General features: G+C 42.0%; 1 protein-coding gene across 3 annotated transcripts in view; it reads right to left on the bottom strand.

Moving 5' to 3' along the window:
- The window catches only part of camsap3 (calmodulin regulated spectrin-associated protein family, member 3), a 28890-nt gene that overhangs the window by 9442 nt on the left and 7237 nt on the right, over positions 1-12211 (bottom strand). For all 3 annotated transcript variants that reach the window (XM_058050257.1, XM_058050259.1, XM_058050258.1), the window contains exons 2-3: positions 10767-11014; positions 704-844 (exon numbers count right to left, since the gene is read on the bottom strand). In XM_058050257.1, coding sequence (XP_057906240.1) covers positions 704-844; positions 10767-11014 — 389 coding nt within the window. The remainder of the gene's footprint in view (positions 1-703; positions 845-10766; positions 11015-12211) is intronic.

Below are 12211 nucleotides of genomic sequence, written 5' to 3'. Positions count from 1 at the left end.
AGGCTCGGTCTCCCCTGGTCTTAAGCCTCGTCTTGGGCACCTCGGACCTCAGTGGCCGCGCTGCAGAGTAAATTTGGATGAGGTCCGAGATGTATTTGGGGGCCAGCCCATTCAACGCCTTAAAAAAAAAAAAATCTTAAAATCAATCCTAAAGCGAACAGGCAACCAATGCAGGGAGGCCAGAATTGGGGTGCTCCCCCTTTTTGGTTCCTGTTAAAAACTGTAAGCGGGAGAGAGACTTTTGGCTAATTCCAGAATAAAGTGCATTACATTAGTCCAGACGTGATGAAATAAAAGCGTGCATGACTTGCTCAAAGTGTCGCAAAGATAAAAAAAGATTTAATTTTAGAGAAAAGCCGAACTGCAATAATTTGTTTACTGAGTTTAAAATCAACATCAATGAATGCCATTATGGTGCCTAGGCTACAAATACAGCACTCATTTGCATTGGTTTGCATTATATACGCCATCCGGTCATAACATTAAGTACAAATACACATCTGTAGTCCTGTAGGTTGCAGTAATGTGCATTATAAAGTGAGTGGCAACTATAATATATATACATATAACCCAATGCTAAGGGTCTCTAGCAGGGAAAAAGTATCTTTGAGATGTCACTTCACACTTTCTGTGCTTAACAACAATAATAATGCACATTTTTGACTGACATTGCATAATTGTGTATAAATTGTGCAACCCTCACCCTGTTCACCCAGTGGAGGAGAGCATCTTCCCAGCTCGAATCCCCGCCCAGGAGCTCAGCAGAAGCTCCAGACTTCACCGAAGTCACCGTCTCAGACGCTCCCACAGCCATCAATGCATCGATCACAGCCAAGTGAGCGCTCTGTAAGGATGCAAGAGGAGAGAAAATTGTCAAATTCTCAAAAGAGATGAAAATTCTAATCATTAAAATGCAGGAATTAGCAGGGAACGTCAATGTTAGTTACAAACTGCTCCCTCTAGAGGTCCCCAGAGGCCATGTGTGAGTCAGCAGAAACACTGACAAGGTCCTTAAGCCAGCAAACATGTCAGTCGTTCACCGGGCTGAACTTTAGACTTGTGTTTGTTGTATGGTTCAATCATTACATTGGAAGCAGACCAGCAACATGGCTATGTGCGTGTGGCGTGAAATACACCACGTGGTAGCGCTTTTATTCGTAGGATTAAACTTGAAAGTGACTGTAACACAGGGGTGCACCTTTAGGAGACTGACAAGCACATGGGTGTAAAATTTGGGCAAGATTGGTTGAAAAGCATGGTCACCACGAAGCAAAACGTCTACATCGTATCTGTACTGTATGTATTAGATCAGGGATAGGCAAACTACAGCCCGGGGGCCACATGCGGCCCACCAAGCGTTTGAATCCGGCCCGCCAGTTGCTTTCTAAGTATTTCAACTTTTAACATTCATTCATTCATTTTCTACCGCTTTTCCTCACGAGGGTTGCGGGGGTTGCTGGAGCCTATCCCAGCTGTCTTCGGGCGAGAGGCGGTGTACACCCCGGACTGGTGGCCAGCCAATCACAGAACTTTTAACATACAAGCTGGTAATACAACTTGCAAGTGAGATGTCTTATTCAGAAAAACAACAAAAAAACGGAAAATTCAATTTAGTAGTTTGATATGGTTTGATGTTTAAAGTGCTCCTGAAAAAAGGGACATGAGAATATATGGTAATGGTATTATTTCATTTGAACATGCATCAGATTACAATTGAATGCATCACATATTCAGTTCACAGTTCCACATGACCAAAAGGAGTAGGAAGAAGCAAAGCTTATTAAATCCTACCCCTCCATCTGGTACTTTTACAATCAGTAACTGTTACATTTGTTCACTTCCTGCTTTCCAAATATAGTTTAAGGTTTTTTTAAATTTTTTGTCCCGTACCGAAGTACGAGGTGATATGACCATACAATGACATAATGTGTACCATAGTAACTGCCAATATAGTAATATATATAGCTGATAGTATGACACTTTTACAGATAGAATTAGGCAAATAATTCAATGCGGACTGTTATATAAGAAATATAAGCGTAGTGTGTGTGTGTTAAATATATATTCTGGGCTCCCGTACAATTTGTTAACTCAACACGGCCCGCGAGTCCACCCTTGTATTAGATATCCACTAGCTTTATTTGCTCTTTCAAAGCATTTTGACCACAACCAATAGGGAGCGCCACATACAACTGTATATGTGACATAGCAGGTATATTTTCCCCATACATGCAACTCATAACAGAGGTCTTTCTAATGGCCAGAGCCCATTAAAGCATGCCATCATCACCATTATCAGCTCAGAGAGAGTGAGTGCTTTAACTCTATAAACCTGTTAGCTCATTAGATGTTGTGCTCCTACATAACACAACATAGATTTATTTGCTCTGTCAAATGTTTCAAATCACACAAATGTACTTGCATCCATTAACAAAGCGGAGCATCTGAAATAAGAAGTTGGAGTTGGGCCTCCTTCACCTGACTAACAGCATCAGTCTCCTAATTAATTCCCACAAACAGCACATTCTGGTCATGGGTCCAATCTTCAGCCCTGAGCCTAATCTGTACAAATCAGTGCCTGTTCCCTTTGACGTGGAATTAATTCCACTCTACAGGCCAGACATTCCTGCTCAAACACACATGGGCTGGGGAGTGGGGATGGGTGGCAGCCCAGCTGCATGCGTGCATGAGCGGCAAAGTGCTGACCTTTGCTGGTGACGTGCCAGCAAGCGCTTGTCTGACAGTTTAGGCCAAAACTCTGTGGATGTGCTGCCCTTCCTGACAGTCACCAAGGGCAGGAATGCCACTTGTACGTCTGTCTCTTTCGCTTTGCAGTAGAAATGATGCTCTGCAGCGGCAGCAAAATAGGACAAACTGGCGGTGGATGCTGTTGAACGGCTGCTTAATCCTCTCAGGGCAGATCACCATCTGACCCATTCTAAGCACTAAGAACCTGTTTAGTCGCAAAAAAATACATACAAACTCCGACTAGAAAATATTTAATGTTCCCAGAAGAACTTTGCATTTTATGGGAAATGACTTGAGTCGGGGCTGCACGGCGGTAACGTGGTTAGCGCACAGACCTCACAGCTAGGAGACCAGGGTTCAATTCCACCCTTGGCCAGCTGGCCATCTCTGTGTGGAGTTTGCATGTTCCCCCCGTGCATGCGAGGGTTTTCTCCAGGTACTCCGGTTTCCTCCCACATTCCAAAAACTTGCTAGGTTAATTGTTGACTTCAAATTGTCCATAGGTATGAATGTGAGTGTGAATGGTTGTTTTTCGATATGTGATTGGCTGGCGACCAGTCCTGGGTGTACCCCACCTCTTGCCCAAAGACAGCTGTTATAGGCTCCAGCACGCCCGCAATCCTTGTGAGGATAAGCGGTAGAAAACTCATAAGAGTATCATGAAAACCATGATATCAGCTCTTAAATTAGACTCTTATGTAAGGATGTCTGATAACTATCAATACCGACAATGATCTGATACGATATATACCGAGATAACGGTATCAGATTTTTTTTTACAGATCATGAAAAGCGATATTGAATAAATATGTGTTCATTCCGGGGTGCACGGTGTTCGAGTGGTTAGCACACAGGCCTCACAGCTAGGAGACCCGAGTTCAATTCCACCCTCGCCCATCTCTGTGTGGAGTTTGCATGTTCTCCCCATGCAAGCATGTTTTTTTTTCCAAATTGTCCATAGGTATGAATGTGAGTGTGAATGGTTGTTTGTCTATATGTGCCCTGTGATTGGCTGGCCACCAGTCCAGGGTGTACCCCGCCTCTTGCCTGAAGACAGCTGGGATAGGCTCCAGCACCCCCGCGACTCTCGTGAGGAAAAGTGGTAGAAAATGAATGAATGAATGAACGACTTGAGTCTACCCTTTACATTCTGACAATAAAGAATGTAATTTTACAAGAAGGAAAACTATCAAGAAAGACATATTTAGGTGCATTCTAAACTATTCTGTAGACAACTTGTTGCTAAATAAAAGAGTTACAGAAAAAAAATATGTACCACTACATTTTTCCTCTTATTTTTGCAGCAAATGACCTGCAGTAACTTGAATATTTACACAAAGCAACAATGTTGCCTCAACTTGCCCATTCTCACAATAATGAGACTTGATGAATGGCTCCAGGCTAGTAGTGTAACTCATTTGTACACATAATGACGCAGCATCAGGCACAATCGGGAGTTCACTTTCTATGGATGATGTCACTGATCACCTATTTAAATAAAACATGGCAACAGGAGATGAAAGCAGAGCTAAACAAAAGAGACGGAGGGGAGAGTGGCTGCGCTGTAATTAATCAGAGGAGTAATTCATGAGTAAAAAGTGCGGAATGAAAGGAGGAGGGAGTTTGTTGGTGGAATCGCCAGTCCTGCGGGGGGGGGTCTGTGTGGAGGAGAACTGCCCAGTCTCCCTAATGAGAGGGACGAGAGAGGAGCCACTCTAGAATGCGCCACACAGAGGCTGCCAGATCGCCATGACGACCAGCCAGCTGACCCACTATGCATCTCAACAGGGAAAAAGCAGCTTGTTTCTGGCTCCCAAGTATTAGTTCATTAGTGACATCAATACTCCATAAATTAGCCTCATCCTCAGAGCAATTTGGAAAAACAGCAAAAATCTGTTACAGGAGCAACAATAGAGGCAAAGCCAGGGCACTTTTTTTTTGGGGGGGGGGAATAATTAAGTGAGATTATCACAAGGGTAAACCCTGATTATGTCTGAAATATGACTTAAAAACACCACCCCCTCCTCAATAAGTGCCTACTGAGGGGGAAACCAACGGGGATCAGGCTGGTCTGAGGCCCACAATGGGGGATTTTGCATGGGAGTGCACAGACATATACTCGTATGAATGAATATGATGTAATATAATGGGACGTCAAAAAAATCCATACGGAAGTAGGTCTGTGGGATTTAAGAGAGAAGTCTTCTCCTGTTGACCAGACACTTGCCAGCACTGCAGTCACCCATGTATGAAATATCTTTCATAAAAGATTTTTTAAAATAAATGTCACTTAAAGGGGGCCTATTGTTGTTTTTCCACTTTTACGACCTATAAATGTAGTTAGAATGTTCTATTCTTGTGTTAAACGATGTCAAAGTTTCAGATAATGAGGGTTGCGCATTTGGAAGTGAGGCCTGATAGAAGTTTGTGATGGCTCAAAACGCTCTGTTTCAAAAAGCATGGTAAAACTGTCTCTTTGTGATGTCACAGAGGGGCCGACTTCCTTATATGGGCATAGATAGATAGACTCCTTTTACTGTCATTGCACAAAAACACGGTAGTGAAATTGCCAACGAAATGTCGTTGCCTGGCTCCCATATAATAACAGACACAAAAGAAGATAAGTAATAATAAATAATAATAATAATAATAATGTGGAGAATAAATAGATAGAATAGACACCAAATATGAACAACATAATGTAAAGTGCAGCGTGAACAGTAAATTGCCCAAATAATTTAAATAATTTAAATAAATAATAATAACGTAAGTAAAGGCTGTAAGCCAGATAGACAGCTGGAATAGATGCGGATTCTGCAAAATCTAAAAGGCTTTCTGTGCTGGTTATTGTGTGCAGCTGCTCTATGGGAGTCCACAACTAAATATAAAGGGTCGAAAAATGAGCACAATAGGTACGTACCCTTTAAGATCCTTAAACAAGGACACAAAATGTCATCTTGCCAAAAATATCTGTAAAAATATCATATAGTAATAAGTTTGTTAATGGTTGTTCATTCATTCATTTTCTACCGCTTATCCTCACGAGTGTCGCGGGGGGTGCTGGAGCCTATCCCAGCTGTCTTCAGACGAGAGGCGGGGTACACCCTGGACTGGTCGCCAGCCAATCACAGGGCACATATAGACAAACAACCATTCACACTCACATTCATACCTATGGACAATTTGGAGTCGCTAATTAACCTAGCATGTTTTTGGAATGTGGGAGGAAACCGGAGTACCCGGAGAAAACCCACACAAATCCACACAGAGATGGCCCAGGGTGGAATCGAACTCGGGTGTCCTAGCTGTGAGGTCTGCGCGCTAACCACTTGTTAGCCTGTTAATGGTTGTTTGCATGATAAAAAATGAATAACGTCTCAAATCTCAGATGTAGTCATTGGACTAAATAAACGAACACAAAGAGCGCAGTTGATGACTACAAGTCCCAGTCTGCTGTGCCATGACGTTTAGTCTGCATGGCAGATTATCTCTAATCTTCCCATATCTTTATCCCCAATCTAAGGAGCAGAGAGGCCAGAGGGACAGAGCGGCACATGCAGTACAAACATGAATGGACCAAAACTATCTCTTAAAAAAGACAAATGCTGAGTATCCCAAATACTGTGGTTAAAATATGTTTAGAAGATTACATAACACACTTCCTGCACCTAGTATCCTGTATGATAGTTAATTATACTGTGTAGTTCAACGGTTGGATGGTTAAAGTATTGCTTAAAAAAAAGTTTTTGCTTAATGTTTGATAAAAAAAAAAGAACTATTTGTGTAGTTTTGGTGAGCCATGATGATTCCTCTTTTGTCCTACACTGATCATATCACAGACCTTGACTTTTTGTAAACAACAGATAACCAAAGCAAGGCTTTGTGGGTAACATACTGTACATACAAACTGTTCTTTGCTGTGTAAGCTAACTCTTCTACATAAATGGTTATTAAACACCAAATGTGAAATGTATCACAGCTTCATATGCTTTACAAAATGTCCACTGTAACTTTTGTGTATTTAAATCAAATCACCACAAAATTTGGTACACGTCTTTACAGGACTACAAGCACATACCTCTCAAATACTTCTCAAGTACTTTGGTACAAGGTGCATTATTTAAAAAAAAACAAAAAAAAAAAACTTAAACTGTATTATGGAAAGCAGGAAGTGAACAAATGTAACAGTTACTGATTGTAAAAGTACCAGATGGAGGGGTAGGATTTAATAAGCTTTGCTTCTTCCTACTCCTTTTGGACATGTGGAACTGTGAACTGATTATGTGATGCATTCAATTGTAATCTGATGCATGTTCAAATGAAATTAAACCATTACCATTACCAAATTTGAGCAAGGTTGATGTGAAAATATGTCTGCCATCAAGCAAAACAAGAAGCTGACCACTCATTGGAGCATAGATGTGTCCCTAATGTTGTGTCCGCTTTCATACGTGTGACACACGCTACAGATTCAGCTTTCATTTACAGCAGATTTGCCGACCGCTGCTCCAAAGCCGTTTACCGGCCAAGACCACCACCACCACCACCAAGGCTGCATCATGACCCAATTTCCTTCAGTGCCAATGAGGGGCAGACAATCTCAGGAGCGACAAGGCTGATGCAGCACTGCAGCGGTGAAAAAAAAAAAAAGAAAAGAAAAACCAAATAGGGCATTGACAGTAGCAGCCAAAATAAGAGTTTAGTGGTTAGTGGATTTGGATGGAGGGTTTATGGGGTTTTTTTTTTTGGTCCGGGATGAATGAGCAACAACGGAGAGGCACGCAAGCAACACAAAGGAATTATAACAGCCACACCATGCATGAAAGTGACCTCGTATTATTTAGACTGTGTGCAAAACATTTCCGTAGAACCAGACAATGTTGATCATGACCTGACACATGACCACGTGCATATTTGTTGATTATAATATATATGTATCCCAGCTCAGACCAGGGTTCAATTCCACCCTCGGCCATCTCTGTGTGGAGTTTGCATGTTCTCCCCGTGCATGCGTGGGTTTTCTCCGGGTAATCTGGTTTCCTCCCACATTCCAAAAACATGCTCGGTTAATTGGCAAGTCCAATGACTACAGATGAGATTTGACAGACGTTCGCACAGGCCTCACAGCTAGGAGACCCGAGTTCGATTCCACCCTGGGCCATCTCTGTGTGGATTTGTGTGGGTTTTCTCCGGGTACTCCGGTTTCCTCCCACATTCCAAAAACATGCTAGGTTAATTGGCGACTCCAAATTGTCCATAGGTATGAATGTGAGTGTGAATGGTTGTTTGTCTATATGTGCCCTGTGATTGACTGGCTGGAGACCAGTCCAGGGTGTACCCCGCCTCTCGCCTGAAGACAGCTGGGATAGGCTCCAACAACCCCCGCGACCCTTGTGAGGAAAAAGCCATAGAAAATGAATGAATGAATGAATGTATCCCAGCTTTTAACTTGTTAATACCTCCCCTCCATTGTGTATCTTGCATTTCATTGGCTCTGAACCCACACAAAAACCATCATGTTGGCTCTGTTATAAAAAAGCTAATGCACAATAACACATTGCAGATACGATCGACTATGAACTACTTATTACTTCATTACACAATCCATCTTGTGCCCTGAATGTGAGAGCTGGATTAGCTTCCAAAGTATGTGCAGTGCCCCAAATCCTGCTTCTATTAAAACCTGATTTCAGTGAGCACAGTGGCAAAAATGTGCATTTTTACATGCAACATGCATGTAAAAGTCTCACACGCTAAACTGGACCTTAAAAAAAGCAAAGCCCTGGTGTCAGATAGACAGATATATTCAAGAAACAATACAAGCAGTTGATGTTTGCTAAATACAAGGATGAAGAGTCTTGAACCAGTCATGATGTGCTATACATATCACTATATTGACACTTACTATGGTACCCATTATGTCATTGGATGGTCATATCACCTTGTACTTCGGTATGTGACAAAAAAATAAAATAAAAAAATTGTAAATTAAATTAAATTAAAAATGCAGGAAGTGAACAAATGTAACAGTTACTGATTGTAAAAGTACCAGATGGAGGGGTAGGATTTAATAAGCTTTGCTTCTTCCTACTCCTTTTGGACATGTGGAACTGTGAACTGATTATGTGATGCATTCAATTGTAATCTGATGCGTGTTCAAACGAAATAAAATAATTACCATTACCATTACCATATATTTTTGTAGTAGGTGCTCAAAAACAGTAGAGCAGATCCTGGACTGAAACATGGCTTTGTGGGCCATTCAAACAAGTCTGAATACGTTTGTGTATGTACTACACGGCAAAAACAGGTTCTGTCTGAGAAGAAAGGTGAGAAAGGTGCTGAAAGGCAAAAACAAAACAAAAAAACACTCTTTAAGGCAACTTAATTACTCGCTGGTCCTCAAGCAGGCGCCTTTCATGGCCGTGCGAACGAGGAGAGGAGCGCGACGACAGCGAGAAAGAGGCTTATTGTCAAAAGAGGATGAGATGACAAACCAGTTTCTCTTGACTAAACTTACAGAGGCCCAGCCCGGAGTGTTCTGGCGACACACGATCCCGAGTTTCACCAGAACTGTTTGCTATTGTACTGATGGAGCATCCATTGTAGCGCCCTCTACACAATCTGGAACACTACCATAGACCCTCCTACATACCTTACCTGGATGTTATGTGACAAAAGAAAGGTCTGACACAACATTGTCGCTACACGCTGATGAGTTCTGGGTTAAACAAGCGAGGCGACAAAACGGTGGAATCAATTTTTACGCCACAATCATTGAGTGGAAGAAGCTTGTGGCAGTTGTCAGGCCTGGCAGCTGGATCTACTCATCCTCTGGGATAAGCGGCGGGGTCCATGGAAAGGAAGGAGGGGGGAGGGGAGTACGGATGAATGAGCGGGGGTCTTTTCGGCGGTCCTTTAATCCCGCGAATCAAAGCGTAAACAAGACCAGTAGGACCAGCAGGCACCAGGGAAGTCGACAACGGACACTCAGGCACACACTCTGTTTTCTAAACACTTCATCAGCATCATCTCATGAGATGCACTAAAAGCTGTGTCAAATATTTGGTCTTTACAGTAGTGTACAACATGCACAATAACCCCTAATAAAAACACATGCTATTATTGCAGTCGTAGCCTAAGCTAAGCTAAAACTCTACTCTGAGCCTCAATTGTCAATCCCTGTCTGCCAGCCACTCAGTTCCCCTAGGGAACACTTTTATAGCAACACACACAAACATAGGTCTTATTTATGTCTACTATAATCGGTAAAGGTGACTATAGGGATGTTATGTCATGTCTAGAGGGCTCTAATAATGTTAAAAACTGTATTATGAAGCTCGGGAACAGGTTTTCTATGGGGTTGCGGGGGTGCTGGAGCCTATCCCAGCTGTCTTCCGGCGAGAGGTGGGGTACACCCTGGACTGGTGGCCAGCCAATCACAGGGCACATATAGACAAACAACCATTCACACTCACATTCATACCTATGGACAATTTGGAGTCGCTAATTAACCTAGCATGAAAATATTCTATGTATAGATAATCCTACTAATTCACTTATCACAGTCAGGTCTGGAATGAAATGAGGGATTACTATATCGAATTACAATTTAATTTAATTGAAAAATTATTCATTTATATTAGTTTACAGCGGTGTGAAAATAGATTTCAGGATTTAAAAAAATAATAATTACCTTACTGTATACAGCCTGAATATAATAGAAAAAATTAGAGCTAGTTTGTACATTTTAGTCTTATAGAGTGTGGAGTACCACAGAGCTCTATCCTCCAACCCTATTCACTGCAGGTTTTCGACACTCAGACACTTCATTATGTACACCTAAATATTGTAATTGGAGCTTAATATTTAAGAGTTGTCTCACAATAATATAGAGATGCTAACATATTTTAAAAAGCCGCAATTCTTTGCCGCAGCTCTTGTATTGGATCTCATTTGATGGTCCATGTGTACCTCATGATGTGACCCTTACTGTACTCTGTATCATATATTCTTACCATTTTGATGGGCTTATGTCGGAGGTCCACGTCAGTCACCGACACCAGGTCTCTCTCGGCGAGCAGCTGCAGCAGGGCGGCGTTGTCTTTGGGCTGCGCCTCGGCTCGCCCGTCGCCCGGCAGTAGAAGGCTGTAGGTGCGGCAGTACAGCTCAGAGGACTGCAGGAGACGAGCAACGGGAGGTTTAAGGTGCTCCTGCTCATACTGGTCACAGTAGAAAGGGTCTCGCAGCTCAGCGGGGACGTTCTCTATAGGAAGCGATACAGTACAAACAGAGGGAGAGTTAAGCGTAGTCTTGGAGTGGAAAAGAGCAGTCAAGCTATAGAGGCCATGATGATGTGCTGTAAGGATGTCATCATTAAAACTCCCCCCCCACTCGACTGGGTTGAGGGGATTAACTCGACGACTGAGCTCAAATCTTTTGGGTGAGCGGCAAAAATATCAAGGTCACTAGGACATGATGAGCTCAGGGATGCTCTCGCTGAGGTTTCTTCTCTTATGCATCCTTTAATAAACGGAATGAATCTCAGACAAGCACAGAACTGATTCAAATGTACAGCTTTTCTAAACATGGCTAATAATAATGGCTAGATAATTAAAGAGAAGGTGCACACTGGCGAGCGACTTTAGAGGACTACTGAAGATACCTGCATCATCATATCTGCTCCGACTGGTTTCCCTGCAAATAGAATTCTAAACACATATACTTGACACGCCTTCTTTTAAACTGGTTCCTCTGCATACGGACTAGGCCAGAAGCAAACTCAACAAAGACACACACACACACACCCATACACACAGAGGACTACAATTCCAGAAGGAAAGTTAGCTATGTTGAAAAGATTAGATCCAATCCAATCCATTTTATTTATATAGCACATTTTATAAAGAGAGTTTCCAAAGTGCTGCACAGACTTGTAAAATAAAAAGTAAAAATAAAATACAATAAATAAAAGGTACAAATTGAATTTAATCCAAAATTAAAATATCAAATAAGAAATAAAATAGTAAAATAGATATTCAAATATTATAAACAAGAAGCAAAGCAATAAAAGTATAAAAAATAAAACCAATTAAAATAAAAAGAAAGAACTAAAAGACACAGGATCATAAGACTCACTCAGAGTTAAAAGCCAGAGAATAAAAGTGGTTTTTAAGACCAGACTTAAATCTTTCGAAGGTGGGGGCCTTTTTTGGGGCCAACCACAGAACCACAGGGGCCAACCACTGATCTTAAGTCTCTGCTGGCCCTCGGACCTCAGTGACCGCGCTGGAGAGTAAATTTGGATGAGGTCCGAGATGTATTTGGGGGGCCAGTCCATTCAACGCCTTAAAAACAAACAATAAAATCTTAAAATCAATTCTAAAGCGAACAGGCAACCAATGCAGGGAGGCCAGAATTGGGGTGATGTGCTCCCTTTTTTTGGTTCCTGTTAAAAGCCGTG

The sequence above is a fragment of the Doryrhamphus excisus genome, chromosome 15 (genome assembly GCF_030265055.1).
Source record: "Doryrhamphus excisus isolate RoL2022-K1 chromosome 15, RoL_Dexc_1.0, whole genome shotgun sequence".
Taxonomy (NCBI): Eukaryota; Metazoa; Chordata; class Actinopteri; order Syngnathiformes; family Syngnathidae; genus Doryrhamphus; species Doryrhamphus excisus.
Note: the sequence above shows the minus strand (reverse complement) of the source record. Positions and strands in the feature narration are given on the sequence as shown.